Consider the following 21,000-nt stretch of genomic DNA (forward strand, 5'->3'; position numbering starts at 1 on the left):
GACAACCATGATCATGATGATGACGACCAAGTACCTCATATAAAGTCAACGATCAAAGGTGCCAAACTACATGCCGACGGCAATCTCATTGAGATGTTGAGATACAATGCCACTCAGATGTTCATCGAAGCGTTCGACAGTGTCGCCAACAACTACCCCATACTCCGTAATATTCAACAACACAACCGTATTCAAACATCTATGTAAACACTCAAATATGATAATGGACATGAGGAATCAACTCCAACATATCTGTCAAATTGGCAACCTTGTCATACTCCAGCTCTACCTCACAATCAATACATATCGCCAAATACCAAACGACACCGTCTCACACCTTCATCTCGCCATTGACACTGGCAACGAACAATTTGTTCGTCTGCTTCTCCAACATCTCACAATTGACGACAAGGCCAACGACAGAATGACGTTCAAAAGATGTGGTGTCAAGGTTGGCATGCTCAAAGTACTGCACGAGGAGTTCAACTGTCTCTACAGAATCAAACAACTTTGGGACGTTGCACTCTTGCGCTCGGCCAGGTGTAACATGGTGGACAGTGTTCAATATATACTTGATAACCTTCCCTCGGATTATGATCAAAAGTCAATCGGTGTCCTCCAGAGTTTTCTTCAACAATGCGCCACGTCAGGTTCATCCAACATGCTCCAAGTGTTGAGCCAGTCAACTGCTGGCGCCAAACTACTCAAGACCTACGACAACTTTGGAGGACTCGTTCAACGTGCGCTGGAGAATGGCCATGAATCATTTGTTGAGCATCTCAAAGCCATCCCCCTGCATAGAACCAGCTTTCAACAGAATGAACATTTCACACTTTTGACCTCCATCCTCAAAGATGACTTGGTTAGCTTCGAGGAATTAATTGGACAATGGAATGATCATGATTTCGAGTCGGACAAAAAGGTTTGCCAAAGAATGTCGGTGGCGATGTCAACATTGATAAGCAGTCCTCGAACCATACCTCTGACTTTCTACAATAGTTCATTGCTCAACATGATCCGTGCCGTTGGTAAACCGGGCAGCAATATCACCGAAGATATTGTTTGCCAGTTCATTGTTAACTGCAATCATTTTGGGCATGACTATGGATATAGCGAGGATTCTGACTACCCTGCGTTTTTATATGACATGTTGACCATAGCTGCGGGATTCTCCGATGACAAGGTGATGCGTCAACTCTTCGATCGGTATGGCGAGCACTATGACAAGGACAGTTTGAAGATGGCAATTCAATCAAAGTATCACAAGACAGTGATGTTTCTATTACAACGACTCGATAGGAATGTGATCAACACTGTCAAAGATAGTCTATTCAGTCTCATTGCCGATGGATCATACTCTTTGGACGATATCAAGATCATTCTGGACCGCGCCAATGAACTCAAGACTGATACTTTCATATGTGATTGGGCTGCGTTCCATCAACATGACGAAGTGTTTGAGTATGTTATCTCAACTTTTACATCAGATCAACTTGATGAACTGGTATTGGACCGGATCATATCGCATGCAATGACCTCAAACAAACTAAACATTGTTCAATCACTTCAACGACGATTCGGGTGGGTACGTGGTCCAAAGCTCTGGACACTCCTAGATATGGCCGAACACAATGCATACAGCACACTAGAGTACCACTTTAAGTCATCTACATTCACCAATATTCAAATCATACATCGTTTGCGAACCATTCACTCTATCTTGGACCAAGCTTATCAACTTGGATTGTCACGAGTGATCAAACTGTGCTCTGATTATATCAGGGCTTTGGCAATCCCATCAACAACAACATTACCATCCAATCATCAACAAATGTAAGTTATCTAACTGAACTTAAAGATGGATGTAGTTACTCTCATTTACTAACTTCACTCACCCACAGGATGATCATTTGCCTGTACAATTACATACGATATAACGCAATGGAATGGTTCCTAAAGGCATTCTCCGTTTGGAACAACCCACAAGGTTCACAACACAACATTGCTAGAGTTGGCAATCAATCATAACATTCGATTTGCCAGTGTACTTTTGACCAACCCGATGTTGTCATTCAAAGAGTCCAATGTCGCCCAATATCTATTGGAACGCATCGTCTCATCCAGAATCAATCAGAGTGGTTGCTTGATCAATACATCACGATCACCACTCAGAACTCATCACAAGATGAGATCGGTCTCACCACCGTCTCATTGATCAAACATCCATCATTCCTTCGCAAACTAATTCAATTGGGAGCCAAACCATCCAAGCTCATATCCACCGACACCAATGTTAATGAGGACCACATCTCATACATGAACGAGGGATGGCTCACCAAACCATGGGCACTGGAGATGTTCCAACTTATGGAGCAGCACTCAATCATCGGTCCACATCTCAAACTCCAATTGTTATTAGGATCAATAGAACACAACATCACATCAATTGTCAATCATTGTGTTGATGGTATTCGACAAATGAATGATGCGTCAAGAGGACGATTGTTAGATCAATGTTGCAAGTATGGACGTGTTGAGCTGTTTGACATTATACGCTCACTCTTCCCCATGACGGAGAATATCATATATTCGGCACTGTTTATCAGCGCTGCAAAGTATGGACAAATGGACATACTCCAAAGGGCCCACTCACTCTTGGATCCCGACAATCTCCCAACACCAAGTAGCTTGTTCGAGTGTACAAAGTCAGCATTGGCCAAAGGACATCTGGATGTCTTCAACTTCATAATCGACATAATCACATCATATTATGAACAACACAAGGATCAGGAGATACTACTCGACAGATGTTTGGTCAATAGTATTGATTCAAGTATCATGTCGGTGGACTTGGTCCAACGAGTGAAGGCACATTCCAACTTTCTCTTGGACTTTGGACTGTTGTTGGCCGAGGCCATCAAATATGGAAACAAACCAGTTATCAATATGTTGATGAATGACCCATCAACAACACTATCAATCACTCATGTTGAGAAGGCGTTTGAGGCAGGAGATTTGGAATCAATCAGAATGATCATTGACAAGGCACCAAACTTGTTCACTTACGATTATCTTAACTTTTATCAAATCGAAACAGTGGAGAAGTCATTTTCTTCATTTTTTGATAAAATCGGAGTTCCTGGTAGCTTGGTCACTGAGGATGTGATTCTAGAGTTGGTCACCATACTGTGCAAATTGGACAAAACCATGCGTATATTTGGAGAGACTCGAAATATCTTTCAAAAGGCAGCGACTAAATCACTGTCTATGATTAAAATGGTGATCAATACCTTCAAACCAGTCATTGACACCGGGTCAATTTATGATTTCAGAACAGTAATTGAGAGCAGTGTCAAACGATCCGATTTGGAATCACTCGATTATCTGATTGGTCTGGCAATCACATCGTACAAACCAAGGAGATACGATCCGAAGACACCAAAGATCAGTGAGCTCATCAACTTGGAACATTGCAACAAGTCAGTGTTGGAGTATCTTTTTGACAAAGGACATATCAGTGTCGATGGCAAAGAGGATGATTTGGAATTATTGATGGATTGGGCCTGCACCAATGGACATTTGGACATTATCAAGTGTGTTCATCAACGATGTGCCACACCATTGCAACTTCAAAGATATCTGCCAACAATCCAACATATTTTGAATGCATCCTTCTCAAACCATCATCAAGTGATCAGTTATCTATTAGATGGCAAAGATTCGGCGTTCCAACGATCACTGGTCAAGTTCGACATGATACCATTGCTCCAAGCAGTAAGATTCCAATCGATCAAATATCAAGGCAATTTAAAGATCATTGAGATTTGTGATCGATTGTTGTCCAATCTTTCAATATCCCATACTCGTGGAGTCAAGAGACGAGACCAAGATGATATTGATGATGAGGTTGTCAGAAAGTCTGCCAGGTCATCACTCCACAAGAATCCATATCTTTTCCAAAAATAGTCAACTTCAAAAGTGAGTGGATGCCTCGAACATTCATTCATAGATAATCATACATATACAACAAATAAATAATGAATGGTGATGATAGTAATAAGAATAGTATACATTCAGTGTTTCACAATCAATTGTTATGCAAACAAATCTTAAGAGATGTCCACGATATTCATAGTCGATGGTCCAACAAAGATGGTAATTTGGATGATGATGATCAAGTACCTCATATCAAGTCAACGATCAAAGGTGCCAAGCTATATGCCAATGGTGATCTAATTGAGATGTTGCGATACAATGCCACTCAAATGTTCATCGAAGCATTCGAACGTGTCTCCAACATCACGTACCCATACCCTCACATAACAAACAACAACAATAACAACCTATTATGGTTCTCAATATATATCAACAATGTGACCATATTCAAATATCTGATCAATCATCCAAACAACTACAAATATACAATGTTCATTGATACTACAACAAAAGAACTACTTGAAGTTATATGTTATCATGGCAACACTGAGATGCTTCAACAATACCTCGAGATCACAGCCTACCGTCCACTACCCAGCGACACTTTGTCCAACCTCACTCTTGCCATGGACACTGGAAACATACAATTTGTACGTCTCATGCTCCAACACCTCATCACCATCGACTTAACCGTGGTCAACCAGCAACATCAAAAGATCAAACCAACTTTCAATCAACGTCGCTCCGTCAAGGTTGGAATGCTTACGATGCTACACGAGGAGTTCAACTGTCTATTCAAACTCACTGAGCTCTTCAAAGCTGCCCTGTTGCACTCAACCAAGAACAACATGTTGGACAGTGTTCAATACATAATGGACAACATGCCTTCAGACATAGAGTTCCACGAGAAGGATCGAACATTCCCTGCATGTCTACAACATTGTGCTGTGACAGGTGATATCAACATGTTCCAAATGTTTAGCAAGTCGACTGCTGTTGGTGCCAGACTACTTTTGGAGTATAAATTGGATGACATGATTGAGGAGGCGCGTGATCGTGGCCATGAATCATTCATCAAACATCTCTTTAAGCATCATGTTGGCAATGACACAATCACAGAGTCTTCTGAGATCTGTATACGAGACTCATTAACGTCAACAGGAGATAGTCTAAGTGTCACATTGTTGTCTGCGATCCGTAACAATGACACTTTGAGTGTAGAGACACTTCTTACTCAGGAGGATGAAGAGGATCATCCTTTCTGTGAGTTGGATGCCAAGACCTGCCGAACAATGTCAAAGGAAATGGCTACATTTATCAGCGCCCCACGTGCACCTGGACCATCATTCACTTTCCACGACTCATTGTTCAACATGATCACTGCCGTTGGCAAGCCGGGCAGTAACATCACCGATGACATTGTATGTCAGTTCATTGAGAACTGCACACACGAGTCACTTTGGTATGACATGAGCTATGGAATCACAGGCTACATTAGTGAAAACCTGTTGCTCATCGCTGGTAGCTCATTAACAATCATGCAGAGGCTCATGGATGTATTATACCTACGGTTTGATCATAACAGTCTGGTTGCGGCAATTCAATCAAAGCGTCAAGATACAATATCATTCCTATGTCAAGTGTTGGTAGAGGACAGAGAGGAGATTGAACATCCTTTAGTCAAGGATGCAGCATTCAATTTCATAAAAGATGCATCATCTTTGGAGAGCATCGAGTACATATTGGAGAAGTTGGGTCTCAAGGATGATCCAAACATATGTGTATGTGCCCTGTACAATGACCGACCAGAAGTGTTTGAGCACATCATCAACATGTTCACACCAGACCAGATTGGTGACTGTCTGCTTAATGATATAGTATCATGTGCAATGATCAAGGATAATCTACAAGCTGTACAGTTACTTCAACAACGATTCGGACCATCAGACAGTGTACGATCAGGGCAATCGGCACTACTGTCGATGGCTCAATACAGTGCCCATCACACTCTCGAGTTCTACTTTGCCTCTCCATTATTCATCAACATGTCAGTCACCAATCGATTGCGAATCATTCATATAATCATTGACAAAGCCTACGATTATGGTATCACTAGGGTGATCAAGCTGTGCACTGATCAGATCGATTCGACACAATCACTCATTCAACAACAACAACAACAATATCATCCCTTGTACGTGTATCAATCCAACATCCATCACTCATTCAATGTACTAACTTCAATCCCCACCTTCACCCAGACTTCAATCCAAGACTTGTTCACGTCAGTTTGAGTCATTGGTTCACTCAGTGTTCAGAGACAGGAAGGTTGGCATGCTCATTATGGGACAAGTTGGAGTGATTCACAAGTCACTGGGTGTGGAGATCATCAAAGGGGCACACTTATTGGACAATCATTGCCTCTCAGACTACATCAAATATGGAGCGTTCGAATGGTTCATCAAAGCATACTACTCCGCCAACTCCAAGACCATCTCCTCAAGAAGGACGAACAATGATCTCCTTGTACGGGCATTCCAGAGGCTTGACACCCGCTTCATTGATCTCCTCCTGGATGACCCCTTGATGAACATCAGCGAACAAACAGACCATCAAGTATTCTTTTGGAGGTTGTCAATATGTACACATCCAGAATGGGAGAGATTGTTTGATCAGTATGTCAAGATCACTGCACCACTCAAGCTTGACCGGCTCACTCTTGCATCGATCCGACATCCATCATTCCTCAACAAACTCATTCAAAGTAATGGACTCATCAAACTCCCAACCCTGGACACTAGTGATGGCGAAACTTACAATCAATGCGTTAATATGATTGCAGAGGGATGGCTGACCAAACCATGGGCATTAGAGATGTTCCAACTGATAGTCAAACACTCACTCATGACTCCAGAGTTCCCACAACTATTGATCAAGGCGATCAACCACAATGTATCATCAGTGATCAGATGTTGGGTTGATTCTCTAGAAGGACCCGATGAGAGACTGAACAATATCTTGGATCAATGTATATATGGAGATTTGGAGCAGCTTCAGATGATTCTTCGCGTAGCTATACCAACCAATATAACATATTACAATTTGTTTCAGACAGCCATCTGTCACAACAAGATTGCCATTGCTCAATGGTTGTGGAAAGACCGCCTGCCCAATCTATCATACAAGATTGATCCATTGGATTCGTTTGGCACTGCTTTGAAGTGTGGACACTTGGAGATGTTTGACTTCCTGTGCACCATCCAACAACATGCATCAACATTCGATCCCAACAAATACTCGGATGTGCAGAACATCCATCCAAGCATCCTATCAACCGAGCTGATCGAGCGACTTATGGCACATCCCAACATCAAGTATCCCTTTGGCCTGGTGCTGGGCCAGGCGATCCAGTCTGGCAACAAGGCAGTTGTCGATATGTTGTTGAATGATGAGCGACTCACTCTATCAAGAGAGAGAACGTATGATTATAAGGATGCCGTAATGAATGCTATTGATGTTGGTGATGTTGATGTGATCAGACAGATATTCAAGGTGGACCCAACAGTCAGACTATACAATGGAGAAGGATTACTACCATTGTTCAATCACATTGGTTTGCCTGGCAGCATGATCACCGAGGATGTGATCATTGAATTGGCCGACAAACTCATCAGCCGACCATCACTATGTTTGAACGTACAGAGTCTACCCTTGTTGCTCTGCAAGGCGGCAACCAAGTCACTATCATTGATCAAGATGGTCATCAATAACTTTACAACATTCAACAACCACCAAGGTGATGATGACGATGTCTGTGTCGTGCACCAAATGACACCAAACATGTTCAAGGGAGTGATTGATGTTTGCATCAAAAAAAGCGATACAGAGTCAATTGACTATTTGATACATCTGGCCATCACTGCTTCCAAACAACAACATGTCCACATCCATGAACTAATCAACTTGGAGAGTTGCAACAACACGTCAACACTGGCACACCTCTTTGACAGGGGATATATCAGTATCGATGATGACAAGAGTGATGCTTTGCCAAGATTGGTAGATTGGGCTTGCTACACTGGTGACTTGGACATTATGAAGTTTGTCCATCAACGATGTTGCACAACAACACAACTACTTCGACACCTGCCATCATTCTTCCACATCTTCACTGCATGTTCCAAATTCAATCATCACAAACTTCTCTGTTATATGTTTGAAGGTGATGAATCACCATACAATCGAGTCAAGTTTGATATAATCCCATTGCTTATAATTGTACGTCATTTATCTGTTCATAATGGCTACCTAAAGATTGTTGCCATGTGTGATCATATAATCTCATCCAATCAAACAACTACAAAATAAATAAAATATCTATTATTATTGGAACTAATCCAAAAAAATATCTTGGGATTTTTGCAATCTGTGTTCGAAGAAAATCGAATTAAGATTTTACCAGTGCAATCACTTCAAGTTGGGTACCAACCTCCAACGCTCTTATTAATGTTTATACTAGCGATAGAGATAGAGATAACATACCAAGCATAATGGACAACAACCTTCGAAAGGTGTTTGGAAACAAAGTGTTGCGAACGACAGTCTTCCAACATCTCTGTGATATTCACAAACGATGGATCAGTCTATCATCACTCAAACAACAACAACAACAACAACATGATCAAGAACGAGAACAATCATGGATGATAAAGTCAACGATCAAAGGTGACAAGTTGTTGGCAGAAGGCAGTCTTGCACGATTTCTCAAGTTCAACGCGACTGAATGGTTCATCAAAGCATTCGACAGCTTTACACCAAAGTGTCACCAACTCACATCACGTCTCCTCTTTAAATCATTCAAATATAACAATATCCGAGCATTCAATCATATACTTGACAATACCAACACTGATCTTGATGATGATATCACACCCAGCCAGCTGACAAACATACTCAAACATGGCAATGTTCAAATGTTTGAACGATACATCAGTATGCACTCTGCCCGCTCATTCCAGATCAACAGTATCAACCACCTCATGTTTGCCATCAACAGTGGCAATGTGAACTTTGTTCGTCTGCTGCTCCAACACAAATGCTACCATAACGATCCAGATATGTACTTTGAAGAAGATGTCGATCCTCAAGAGTTCAAGCGATCTGGTATCAATGTCGACATGCTCACAATGTTGCACAAGGAGTATGGTCTGCTCTATCTCCATGACCTGTGGGCATTGGCACTCAAACAATCCACACACCTCAACGTGACCGACAGTGTACGATACATCATTGAACACTTGCCAAGTGATTTGACCATCCTATGTTCGGCCCATATTGGTCTACTCGTTGAGTTCATTGCCAAACCAAGCCACTTTGCCATATTCAAGGTGTTCTTCAGAGTGCAACAGTTTGCTAAAACCATCATAACAAACAACTTGTTGGTGCACATGGCAGCTGACAATGGACATGATGAGTTGTTCAAGTTCCTTGATGACAATGGACCACTACCAACATCTTTGATGAAGTACGTCGACAGAGTCAATGGCTTCAAGGTCAAGATCACACCATTGGCAGCTATACGCACAGGTGATTTGGATCTCACGGAGGCAATGATCGCTCAGGTTGACCACATTGACCTGTACACTTGGACACACATGTCAACATCGATGGCCACTCTCTTGTCCAACCGTCGTCACAATCCTCCAAAGTTATTCAATCTTCATTCCCTGTGCGAAATGATTGAGTGCTTTGGACTCCAGCCAGATCACCCCATCACCGAGCGAATGGTACTCAACTTCATTGACAACTGTGATCCTGCAGAAGAGATGGGCAACATATCGAGAGCATTCGACCTCGCAGCACGACATTCAGTCAAGATCCTACAGCATATCATTGTCACATTCAAGATACATAACATCAATGAGCAAATGTTCATGAGTGTCATCCAGAATGACAACTACGATGTCCTGTCACACATCATTCAATCAACACCCAAGGATCAACTCGAAGAATTGTCACAAATATATGATGTTGATACTGCAATCAATGAACTCATCTCAAGAGCTCCATTGAGTGTGGTATCAATGATGTTGGACAACTTATCATCAATCAGAGAGAATAACACAACATGTCTATGGGCATTGGTCAACCCATCACTGGAAGTGTTCCAACATGTCATTAAGCTGTTCCCAATCGATCAGATTATGGAGTTGACTGGTGATATAATGTCTCATGCATCGGACAAGGATAAGCCAGAGGTACTGCGCATAATGGCTCAACTCTTAAAGGACAATGGACGTACTATCCCCTTGCCCACACTGGATTGGCTTGAGACTCTAGCACTACTCAATCGATACAATGTGCTAGAGTATTACTTTGGCACATCACAGTTCAACAGTCTTCCAAAGATACATCGATTGAGAACACTCAACTCAATGATCTACCATTCACTCTTAAATGGTAACATACGGATCCTCAATCATTGTTCATCACTCATCCAGGACATCCAGAACAACAAGAAAAGGTACGTTTCTATCAAATATGTATTGGATGGATCAAGACCAATACTAACTATGAAAACAGGAGTCATGATGAGTCGTACCTGGGAGATAATTTTGGCAATGTTGCCATGCCCAACCATGCCACACCAAGATTGGAGACAGCTGCACACTCAGTGTTCATTGACAGGAAGTTGATGACAATGATAATGAATCACATTGTTGATATTCATCAGAATCATATTGGTGTTGACAAGGACAAACGAATCAAAGGTGGTCATTTGCTTGCAAACAACAGTTTGGAGAGATTCATAGTTTATGGTGCATCTGAATGGTTCCACCGAGCACTTCCATCACTCGATCGATCCACTCCAAATGGAGAGTTACTTGGTTTGGCACTTCTCCACCCAAACACCTCCATTTTGAACACTCTTCTCGCCGATCCAATGATGGTCTTTCAAGCCTCTGTTAACATGGTCGAAGGTATATTATTACACATGTCATCATGCATCAATCCAGATTGGGAGAGAGTGATTGATCAGTATCTGGCCATCACTTTCCAGCGTCCAGATCAAAATTTAATATCCATCACGCCAGAAATGCTTCAAATGATTCGACATCCATCAATGATACGCAAACTCCTCCAACTTGGATTCAAGTTCTCAACTGATGAGGATGATGACAATTCGGATGTGCCGCTAATGATCAATGGATGGCTCAACAAACCTTGGGCATTGGAGATGTTCCAGCTGCTGCATAAGAAATCAATATTGTCCGAGGATGAGCTTCTTTCATTGTTCAACGAATCGATCAAACTCAACAACACTCCAGTCATTCAATATTATTTGGATACATGCTTTGGTCTTGTAGTAGAGAGGCTCAACGATGGAGATCACGATGACTCTAGCCATGTGATTTCAGAACTTATTGAATCCTGTCTCCATTCTGGATGCAATTCATCAACGTTGAACATGGTGCTTCCACACATTCCTTTACAATTCCTAACAGTGCTGGATGGAGATGACCTAGCAAAGAGTGCTTCAAAGAGAGGAAACGTTGATATCCTCAACCTGTTGGTTGACCAATATACTTCGAAATGGTGGACTTTAATGCAAGCCCTACCAACAGCCCTTGAGTATAATGAGAACATGGACCTAATCAACCACATCCTCAATGCCAACATCACCGATGCTCATATCTACGAAGTCAACAGCATCAACCCATCCATATTGTCAATGGATCTCATTCAGCGATTGATGGCAAACGATAGCATCGATTGTGACTTTGGCAAAGTGTTGGGCGATTCCATCAAGATTGGAAACAATGAAATCATTGACTTTATAACACGAAATGAGAAGGGATTGTTCAAAACTGACTATCAACATGTCTTTATTGCTGCACTGTCCATTGGTGATATCAACACTGCCAGGATGGCCATCAGCTCACCTCACTTCCAAAAGGCAGAGAAAGCGACCAGACATCAGTTCATTCAATATCTTGGATCAGACAAACAATTCATTCTAATTAATGACGACTTTGAATTGTTTGTCAAGGTGTTATTCGAACGATTGTCAAAGACAGATGAACTCTCCAGTTTATTGTTATCAGTGGGCAGTTCAACATCACGTGTCAAGATAATCATTGATCATTGTTCTAGAAACAAATTGTTTGCTAGAGAGTATGATCAGGATTCCATTTCCTCATTCCAGACACTAATCTCGAACTTCATCGATAAGTTCAGTGGAAACATAGAGTCATTGGACCTGATCATTCAGTTTGTCATCTCTGCCGGATGTGAGACTCAAGACGCCGTCCCATCAGGGATATCCAATGCCAGAGTGATCACACACTTCTTGGACAAGGGATATATCAAGCTCGAGGAGGACAACTCCAATGGTTATCTAGCACGAATGGTGGATTGGGCCTGCAAGAAAGGTCATGTCGATGTGATCAAGGCCATTCACCAACGATGCACAACACCACTTCAACTCTTCAATCACATGCCATCAACCAACATATTGATCAACAAAGCAGCATGCTTCAATCATCATCAAGTGCTCTCATATCTCTTTGAGGATGACATTGAACACGGTGTATGTTCACCATTCAAACGCGCATCCAAGCACAACAAAATGAACATCGCCAACTCTTTGACTTTGATCGGACTGGCTGCCAAACAAATTGGCAATTTTAAGATCGTCGACATGTGTAATCGTCTAAGGTTAGCCAACTCATCCAATTAAATCAATCAAATCAAGTCTACTTGTACAATTGTTTGTTAATTAAAGGGAACATGATGTATCATCTATGGTCTGGGTGGTGGACTGAAAGCCGACGACCTTGGGATGGCAGAGGAAAGGTTCTTGCTCTTGGAGCGATCGGGTCCTCGTGTGGAAGGATGGTGATGGTGGATTGGCTTGTTGTGTGAGGTTGTTGTTGTGGGTTCGTAGGGGATGTTGGTGAAGGTGGCAGAGGAGGAGGAATTGGATGGATAGTGTACAAGGGATGGTGAGGTGACAAAGGTATTTGGATTGTTGGCCGGCGAGAGAGTGGACGGTGACATGGACGTCGATTGCTTGCTCTTGTTGGTCTTTTGAACATTGGGTGGCCTGCAATTCTCACCAAACAACATCAACAAGGGGTCTGGGGCAGTACAGCGCACGCGCTCCAGCATCTCCACCTTGCCCTCGATGCTCTTGGTCTGCAGGATCACCTGCTGGATCTCCTTATCGATCTCCTCCTCCAGCTCGTGCAAGTCCATCTGCATTAGATTGTTGAAGTACTGATTGGAGAGCGTCGGCTTGTTGAAACTTGCGCCGCCACTGCCGCCAATTGGTGTCCTAGAGTTCAGATGCGACGCCGAGTTTAACGACGCGAACTGATATGGATCCACTGACTTTCTTCGCGAGTATGCTGTGAGTGGCGATGTGGTGGATGTTGTTGTCGTTGTGGTAGTTGTTGTTACATGGGGATACAGTTGTGACTGTTGTTGTTGCTGCTGTTGCTGCTGCTGTTTATGGTACTCATTGTACTCTTTTGAGATTGGTCTTGGAGTTGAATGAGGTCTAGGACTCCTTGACTCATTTGGAGTCAAGTTTGTCTTTGGACTCTTGACAGCCATGGGCAACAAGTATTGTTGATATTGTTGTTCGCTAGATGTACTGTTGTAGCCAGGTTGCTGTAGGATTGGCGTGGTAAGTAATCAATCAAAAGCTTCATGTGAACATCGATAACATACCTCATTCTGTTTCTTCATCTGGTTCAACTTGACTATGGTGTTGGTGTCGGACTTTGATCGATTATGCTTGGACTTGAGTGATGTGATTGGTGGGTTGGGCATCACACCAACTGGCATATCACCTGCATACTTGAGACTCTCACTGAGCATCCTTTGTTGTTGCAGAAGCTCTCGCTCGCGATGCAAAAGAGCATCCTTCTTCTCCTTGATCAACTGGTTGAGTGCCTCCAGTGACTCACCCTCGATGGGTGCCTCCCAAGAGATGGTACGTCGATGCTCTCCACCGCGTGGGGAAAGAGCCGGTGAGATGACGTGTAGGTCTTTGGGCGATGTTGTGGTCACAGCACCACCTCCGGCAGCAATGTTGCTGGAGATCATCATATTTGGCAGTTGACTGGTGATCTGTTCCATTGTAGTGCCAGACTTGCTCTTGCGAACACGTGACGGTGACCAAGTCCTGTAGGAGTTGCGTGACATTGATGGCGAGACGATCTGACGATTGGGTGGAGAGTGAAGTGTTGGCATCATGGGCTGAGGTGAGACGATTATCGGTGGTGACTGCATCATGTTGCCTGAAGTGCGCAGCAACGATGGACCATGAGAGTTTGATCGTTTGTGTGTTCTCTTTGGTGATAACATATTGTTGTTATTGTTGTTTGGTATCATCAATGGTATGTTGTTGAACTCTACATCAGCTGATCTTCTTATATGATCAACTACATGTTGTTGTTGTTGCTGATGCTGTATGTATGACTCTTCGATTGGTCCCTCTGTTGGCTGTTGAGGCAACCTTACAAAGGTAGGTGAATTGTATTGCTGTTGATGATGTTGATGTTGTTGATGTTGTTGTGCAATGAGTTCAATCTCATCATCACCATCGTCATCATAATTATCATCGTAAACATAATGAGTGTGCTGTTGTTGCTGCTGCTGTTGTTGTAGATGTTGTTCATTTGACATCATTATACCCTTTGATCCTATATTGATTGATTGTTTGTTTGATTGTATGTAAGTTATCAATTCATACATGTTTATTTGAATGAATAGAAAATTATACTCTTTAAAATACTCTTAGTGTTGGTATGGTCATCATTGTCATTATTTAGTTGCTTCTTTGACATTTGTAATGTGAGCTCCTATTTGAGTCACTCTATATCGTTAACAAAAGAGTCTATTGTATTTAATTGTTGTTATTATTTATTGTATGTATGTTTGTATGTGTAATTAAATGAAGTCGATGATGATGAAAGTTAATCACATTGAACAACTCGTGTGTGTTTATTGTGTGTGTTTTTGTTGTGTTGTTTGAAGAGAGAGTGAATGAGTGTGGTGATCAATTCAAATCAATTGAAATAAAATTAAAATAATATCTTGCTTGGTCTCGGAAGCTTGAACATGTCATTGTTCGAGAATGGTCATCATTCTGAACACACTTGAGCAATAACAAGAACAACAACTAATTAATAATAACCAACCAGATATGTTGAGCAATAATATATATGTACGATATGATATACATACTTCGTTGGTTACTAATAATGGTCCTTTATAATATTCTTGTTGTTGACAAACACATCTGTTAAACAGTAAACTAAGGTAAGGAAACAACAACATGAGCTCTATCATTACGCACGTTGTAGTTAGCTATCAATCAATTTTAGTTGTTGTTGTTGAGGCTAACTCAACTCGTTGTAAGTAAGTATGGATGGGATCGTACTTTAGAAACGACACGAAATTGAACTTGAACAATCGATGTTCACTTACATTCTCTCAGTCATACATTCAGTCACACTCACTCATCGATTATTCTTTCAACTTCATTGTTTGTTGTTCAACAACAACGTCAGAATCTGATTAACGATTGAGGAGTATATTCAGAAGTGGCAATCTTATTCATCATTGTTATATATATAACCACTTATCACCTTCTTGGCAAGATCCAAAGTAAGTCATGACTACCCTTGTGTTTACTTTGACATGCATGCCCTCAACGACATCATGATGCCCCTTATCACTTCGACGTCGTACTTCCACACTTCCACACTATCCTACTCACACACACACACACTGACTTCCGTCAACTTGACACATGATAAGTGTGTGAAAGAATGACTGAAGTGAGTGACAACTTTTGGTTGTCGACTTTCGTAGTGTGTGTGTGTGTGGCTGTGATTGAACATGTGTGTGTGTGGAGTAGTATGAAGAGATCGATGAAGAGAATGAATGATGGATAGAACCATGGTGAATGCGTGTCTTTATGAGGTTGTTTTGAACAACATCTGACCATCATTAATCAATCAGACCAGATCGACACGAGTTCATTCATTCAATCATTCATTCATTCCCCTCTCTCATCGTTGTCGTTCAAGTGGCACTCACCTCATCACTCACTCACACACTTTGACACATCCACAGACCATCTTACTCATTCACCTGGCGATGGTCATTTTACATATTGGGATGGACAGCATGATTACCTGAGGACTGCTGCTACACTCTTCTTCCTCCCCCCTCTCTATCTCTATCTCACGCTCTCAAGTTCAAAGGTCAATCACCAATTTGAGGAGCACCACCCACTGGAGTTGGTGGATTATCAACGGTGAAGAGGTGAGGTGTGTGATCGTGGAGGACTGGAATATTCCAATACAAGTCCTGGATTGGCCATCATCATTTACATAATTGTGAAAGGTAATTCAACTTTATTAACAACAACTAATATTTATTATTTATTTATTTATTATTATATTTTATTATTATCATCCACCCCATTTATCTGATTGATTAATTAATTAATTAATTAATATATATTCAATCAATTATAATAATTAAGAATAGATATGATATTTTTAATCAAAAGGCGCCGAGCACATATATGGATGGATAGGCTACTACTTTGGATCATGTTGGTGATGTTGACTACCGGTGGATGTGTGATGTCATTCACTCATGAACTGGATATGGAGGATGTTTTAGATTATGAAAATAATGTTGGACCAAAGGTAGCGATCGAGACTGATTTGGATGATGAATGGTCCACAAACTCGGGCGATCAAGCCCAATGGTTCACTCAGACCGTGGACCATTTCTCGTTCCACAGTGACACATTCCAACAACAATATTATGTCAATGATACTTTTTGGGATCGCGAGATGGCCGGTCCAATATTTTTGATCATCGGTGGAGAGAACCCAATCACATCAAAATATGTCACTGGTCAATTTGTCATCAATGACTATGCACGAGAGCACGGTGCATTACTACTCGCCATCGAACATCGATTCTATGGAAAATCAATACCAACTCCCGACCTCTCCACTCCCAACCTCGACCTTCTAAGTTCCGATCAAGCATTAGCCGATATTGCCAACTTTCGAAACTACATCTCATTCAAATATAGAGCATTTGTAAGTTGGAATGATTCCATCACCCCACCCCCTTGCTCATTCACTAACAACCAATATCTTTGGACTTACTTAGACAAACAAATGGATTGCGTTCGGTGGATCATATGGCGGAGTGTTGGCTGCTTGGACTCGATTGAAGTATCCTTATTTGGTTGATGCTTCGATATCATCGTCAGCTCCTGTAAAGGTACAGGCAAACTTTGCCGAATACTATGAGAGTGCCGCAACATCATTGGGTGCAGAGTGTGCATCGGCCATAGCTCAAGCCACAACAACCATTGCTGCAATATTACAAACATCCGATCGTAGAGTGATTGAATCAATGTTTAAAACATGTTCATCAATACGTACGGACGATGACATTACAACATTCTTTGAGGCATTGGCATCGTCAGTGACAGAGATCGTACAATATAATAATGCAAACAATAGATATAGACGATTCAATATTGACAAGATGTGCAGTATGATAAGGAATGGAGAGGATCGAGTTCGAAGTTTTGCCAACTACATGCAAGAGTACCTTCGATTCAGCAGTAAACCATGTACTACTTCCAACTACCTTGGCCTCATCGACCTACTCAGGAACACTTCAGTCAATGCCAAGTTCATCAAAGCTCGAGCCTGGACATGGCAAACATGTAACGAGTTTGGATTCTTGTAAGTCAATCACACAACTCCATTGATCAAACATAATCATCGTCACTAACTCGTACTCAACATAGTCAAACAGCCGATGGATCTACACAACAATCTAATCAGTTGTTCTCATCGATGGTAACATTACCTTGGTATTTGAAGAGATGTGAGGATATATTTGGACCGAGAGAGGATGGCGAACCTTATCAACCAAAGGTTGAATGGCTGAATAAGAAAACATTCTGGACACACTCATTCTTTTCCAATGGATTGATTGATCCTTGGCATTCACTTGGTTTACTCAATTCTTCGTCACCATTAGTCATGACCTATGTCATGGAGAACTCTGCACATTGTGCCGACTTCTTTCCACCCACCACCTATGACCTTGAAGAACTATCAACATCAAGGCGAATGCAGAATGACTTTATAGCATCAACTATAGCTCGTCAGAGATTCCCCTCACTTCCAACATCGAAGCGACTGTGAAAGGTCACTTCAATCAAGTCGCGAAGTCAAGGAAAGTCAAGTGTACATACTCAAGAGTAGATCGATTCCAAAGGTTTGAGCCAATGGAACGGATAGGTGGTAATAAAGTCCGCTTATTTATTACAAGTCAGCTGAGAACCGTATAGTCAGCTGACACATGTCAGCTGATCAGATAACTATGCCAGCTGATCAATTAACTAAGGGTTAATGTATATAATACTGGAAGGATGTGATTCCAGTGAGTTGTCGGTAGTCATTACAATGGCATACCTATTGAAAGGTATACCCTTGACAGTCTTGTTGATCGACTTGATGTGAATAGGCTCGATATAGTGAATGTGTGTCCACATGCCTCCAATGACCGAGAAGTATATGTTATATTGTATATTGCTACTGTTTGACTTTGACGTGCTGATTCCAAAGTACTTTGGTGCCTCCCATGTTATAGTCCACTCCAATGTATCATTCATTGTTGGTAGTGGTGATCCACTACTCGCAGTGCCATTTCCAGTGTCAGTGCCATTGATCGATCGACTACCATTATTATTTGATGGTGTAATCAACCATTGGACATCGATGTTTGCTGGAGGGTCTGCTGGGGCAATGAACTGTGATAGGGAGATGTCATAGCTGAGAGAGAATGCTGGGAATATCTTGTTGTGGTTCTCCACCACAACGAATGAGTCGCCAGAGTAGTTTAGCAATTGTCTTGACTTGAATCCACCCGTGTACAGACTGGCGGGCGGCGTAACAGTCGTCTGATTGGCACCCTCAACATGACACGAACGATCGGATTGATACTTGTATCGACTGAACTCGTCGGCGCTCAGCACACACAGACTGAATCGGTCGTCACCCGAGACATCGACTATGATCTCCGACTCGGCACTGACCATGCAGTACATTGAGTGATAGGACACGATACTTGAACGCTTCTCGGTGAAGCGACAGTTGGTGCGGCATGTCGAGTAGTTGCCAGAGTATAGACTCTCCTTGTAAAGGTCAAGCGAGTGAAGACCGAGCGGATTGACTGAGCTCGGACAACTCTTCTTGCATGCCAATGTCATTGGACGAGTACCATTTGGATGCTCATAGAATGGTATAAGATTGACAACTGGATCTTCGGTACTTGATTCATTATCATAGTTGACATAACGACGATAAGAGAATAGATGTGAGTTGTCATCTATGAATTGATTGAACTCTATATCACCGACTGCGGGTTGACCAAATGTAACCAAGTTAATCGTAGACATTGATTCCTTTGCCAATGTACTATTCCTCATTGCACTCAATATATCAACCAATGCAAGTACTCCAAGTGATCCTCCCTACATATACATCATCATTGTTAGTTAGTTGATTGATTGATTGATTCATTCATTCGATCATTCAAATACTTACAAGTGAATGACCAGTGATGTAGACATCATAACTATTATCCAACTTCTTCATGTAGTTTATGATATCATTGCGTACACTTAGGTATGCCAATGTGAATCCTTGATGTACAAGTCCACAATCAATGATATCAGAGTCAAATGGACATGCTACTTGGTCTATGTTTGATTGAATGAATGAATGAATGAATGAGTGAATAAGTCTTTGAATGAATAAAGGTGAATACTACTTACTTCCTCTAACATCAGTTATAAAGTCTGATAGTGTATCTGAACCTTTGAATGAGATGATGATGGTCTTGGCAAGTACACTACGTGATATGATGACTCTGGTGTCTTTGAATAGGTCCACTTCATGTATGAATTCATAACATAGACCTCCAACTGATATATATTCATATGTACCTGTAAAGTTCCTTCTATTATATACCAAGTCGGAAGTATATGCAAATACATAATCACCTGAACCTTCAACAACAAATGCTGATTTGACTCCAACAACAACCAACAACATCAAAAAAAGGAATCGAAGTCCAACTTTGTCCATCTTTTCCACTTTGATTGATTAAAACTATATAATAAATTTATAATTATTATTAATACATTAATTAATTGATCAATTGAATACTATCGATATTTATAATGTGTAGATTAGAGGTTGACTCAACAACACAAAGATAATCATACTGCGAAGTAAGGACCGTCCACGGGTGTACAATCCACATCACCATCTATTCATTCACTTATTCACTCAATTAATCCCATTGTTTAGCCGATCAGCCATCAACACAATAACATATATGCCTCCATCTATCCCTCACATGTTCCAATCAAGTGTGCGCACTACTCCCATTTGATCATGTGATGCAACGTGGGTGTTTGTTTATTTATCTTTATGAGTGTGTGTGTGTGTTTGGGTCGTGTGATTGATTGATCGTTGCGTTACTTATCCTACACACTTGTCCAAAAGGGAGAATATGTTATAACTGGAAAGTCAGCAAGTCAAGTGTACAGACACCTGTCCAAATTGACCATTACCCTCTTAAGATCGATCTCATCTCAACTTCCAATCCATCCATCAATCAATCATCTTCGTATAAGGTTACAATTAGCAAGAATGATGATTTAAGTGTCAAACTTGAAAGATCAACGATGATTCTCAAGTCATCAGAAGCACTGTGTAAGCCTTCTGCTCAGTTGATCAAAGTGTTGCCACCCATTCAAACTATCACTCAGTCGCTCACTGGCTTACGATAGTCTTAATTCAAGCCCACTGTCTAAATACCCCCCGGATCTATTCCAGCCTAACTAGGAGAACATATGGACAAAACCCATCAAAGGTATTGTGCCAACAGATCAAGATCATAGCCATCATGGCAAATGATTCTCTGAAGCAC

General features: G+C 41.5%; 6 protein-coding genes across 6 annotated transcripts; 4 read left to right on the plus strand and 2 right to left on the minus strand.

Annotated features, from left to right (window-relative positions):
- Positions 1-217: 217 nt before the first annotated feature.
- SAMD00019534_100350 (hypothetical protein) lies at positions 218-2,028 on the plus strand (the record flags this gene model as incomplete). Its single annotated transcript, XM_012894674.1, has 2 exons — positions 218-1,833; positions 1,902-2,028. The coding sequence occupies 2 exons, from the start codon at positions 218-220 to the stop codon at positions 2,026-2,028; spliced, it is 1,743 nt and encodes a 580-aa protein (XP_012750128.1).
- A 2,459-nt stretch (positions 2,029-4,487) lies between these two features.
- SAMD00019534_100360 (hypothetical protein) lies at positions 4,488-8,304 on the plus strand (the record flags this gene model as incomplete). Its single annotated transcript, XM_012894675.1, has 4 exons — positions 4,488-5,398; positions 5,522-6,130; positions 6,198-6,964; positions 7,052-8,304. 4 exons carry the CDS (start codon positions 4,488-4,490, stop codon positions 8,302-8,304), a joined length of 3,540 nt encoding a protein of 1,179 aa, XP_012750129.1.
- Positions 8,305-8,486: 182 nt separating this feature from the next.
- SAMD00019534_100370 (hypothetical protein) lies at positions 8,487-12,676 on the plus strand (the record flags this gene model as incomplete). Its single annotated transcript, XM_012894676.1, has 4 exons — positions 8,487-10,459; positions 10,519-10,916; positions 11,031-12,111; positions 12,175-12,676. 4 exons carry the CDS (start codon positions 8,487-8,489, stop codon positions 12,674-12,676), a joined length of 3,954 nt encoding a protein of 1,317 aa, XP_012750130.1.
- Positions 12,677-12,738: 62 nt separating this feature from the next.
- SAMD00019534_100380 (hypothetical protein) lies at positions 12,739-14,792 on the minus strand (the record flags this gene model as incomplete). Its single annotated transcript, XM_012894677.1, has 3 exons — positions 12,739-13,611; positions 13,672-14,648; positions 14,741-14,792. 3 exons carry the CDS (start codon positions 14,790-14,792, stop codon positions 12,739-12,741), a joined length of 1,902 nt encoding a protein of 633 aa, XP_012750131.1.
- Positions 14,793-16,544: 1,752 nt separating this feature from the next.
- SAMD00019534_100390 (hypothetical protein) lies at positions 16,545-18,197 on the plus strand (the record flags this gene model as incomplete). The annotated part of the gene is made up of 3 exons (XM_012894678.1): positions 16,545-17,075; positions 17,149-17,735; positions 17,813-18,197. Coding segments are annotated over 3 exons (1,503 nt in total), but the record flags the coding sequence as incomplete, so codon positions are not given.
- Positions 18,198-18,403: 206 nt separating this feature from the next.
- On the minus strand, positions 18,404-20,150 carry SAMD00019534_100400 (hypothetical protein; the record flags this gene model as incomplete). Its single annotated transcript, XM_012894679.1, has 3 exons — positions 18,404-19,534; positions 19,608-19,762; positions 19,838-20,150. Coding segments are annotated over 3 exons (1,599 nt in total), but the record flags the coding sequence as incomplete, so codon positions are not given.
- Positions 20,151-21,000: the final 850 nt, after the last annotated feature.

Source organism: Acytostelium subglobosum, assembly GCF_000787575.1.
Source record: "Acytostelium subglobosum LB1 DNA, scaffold: scaffold25, whole genome shotgun sequence".
In the NCBI taxonomy this organism is placed as follows: Eukaryota; Evosea; class Eumycetozoa; order Acytosteliales; family Acytosteliaceae; genus Acytostelium; species Acytostelium subglobosum.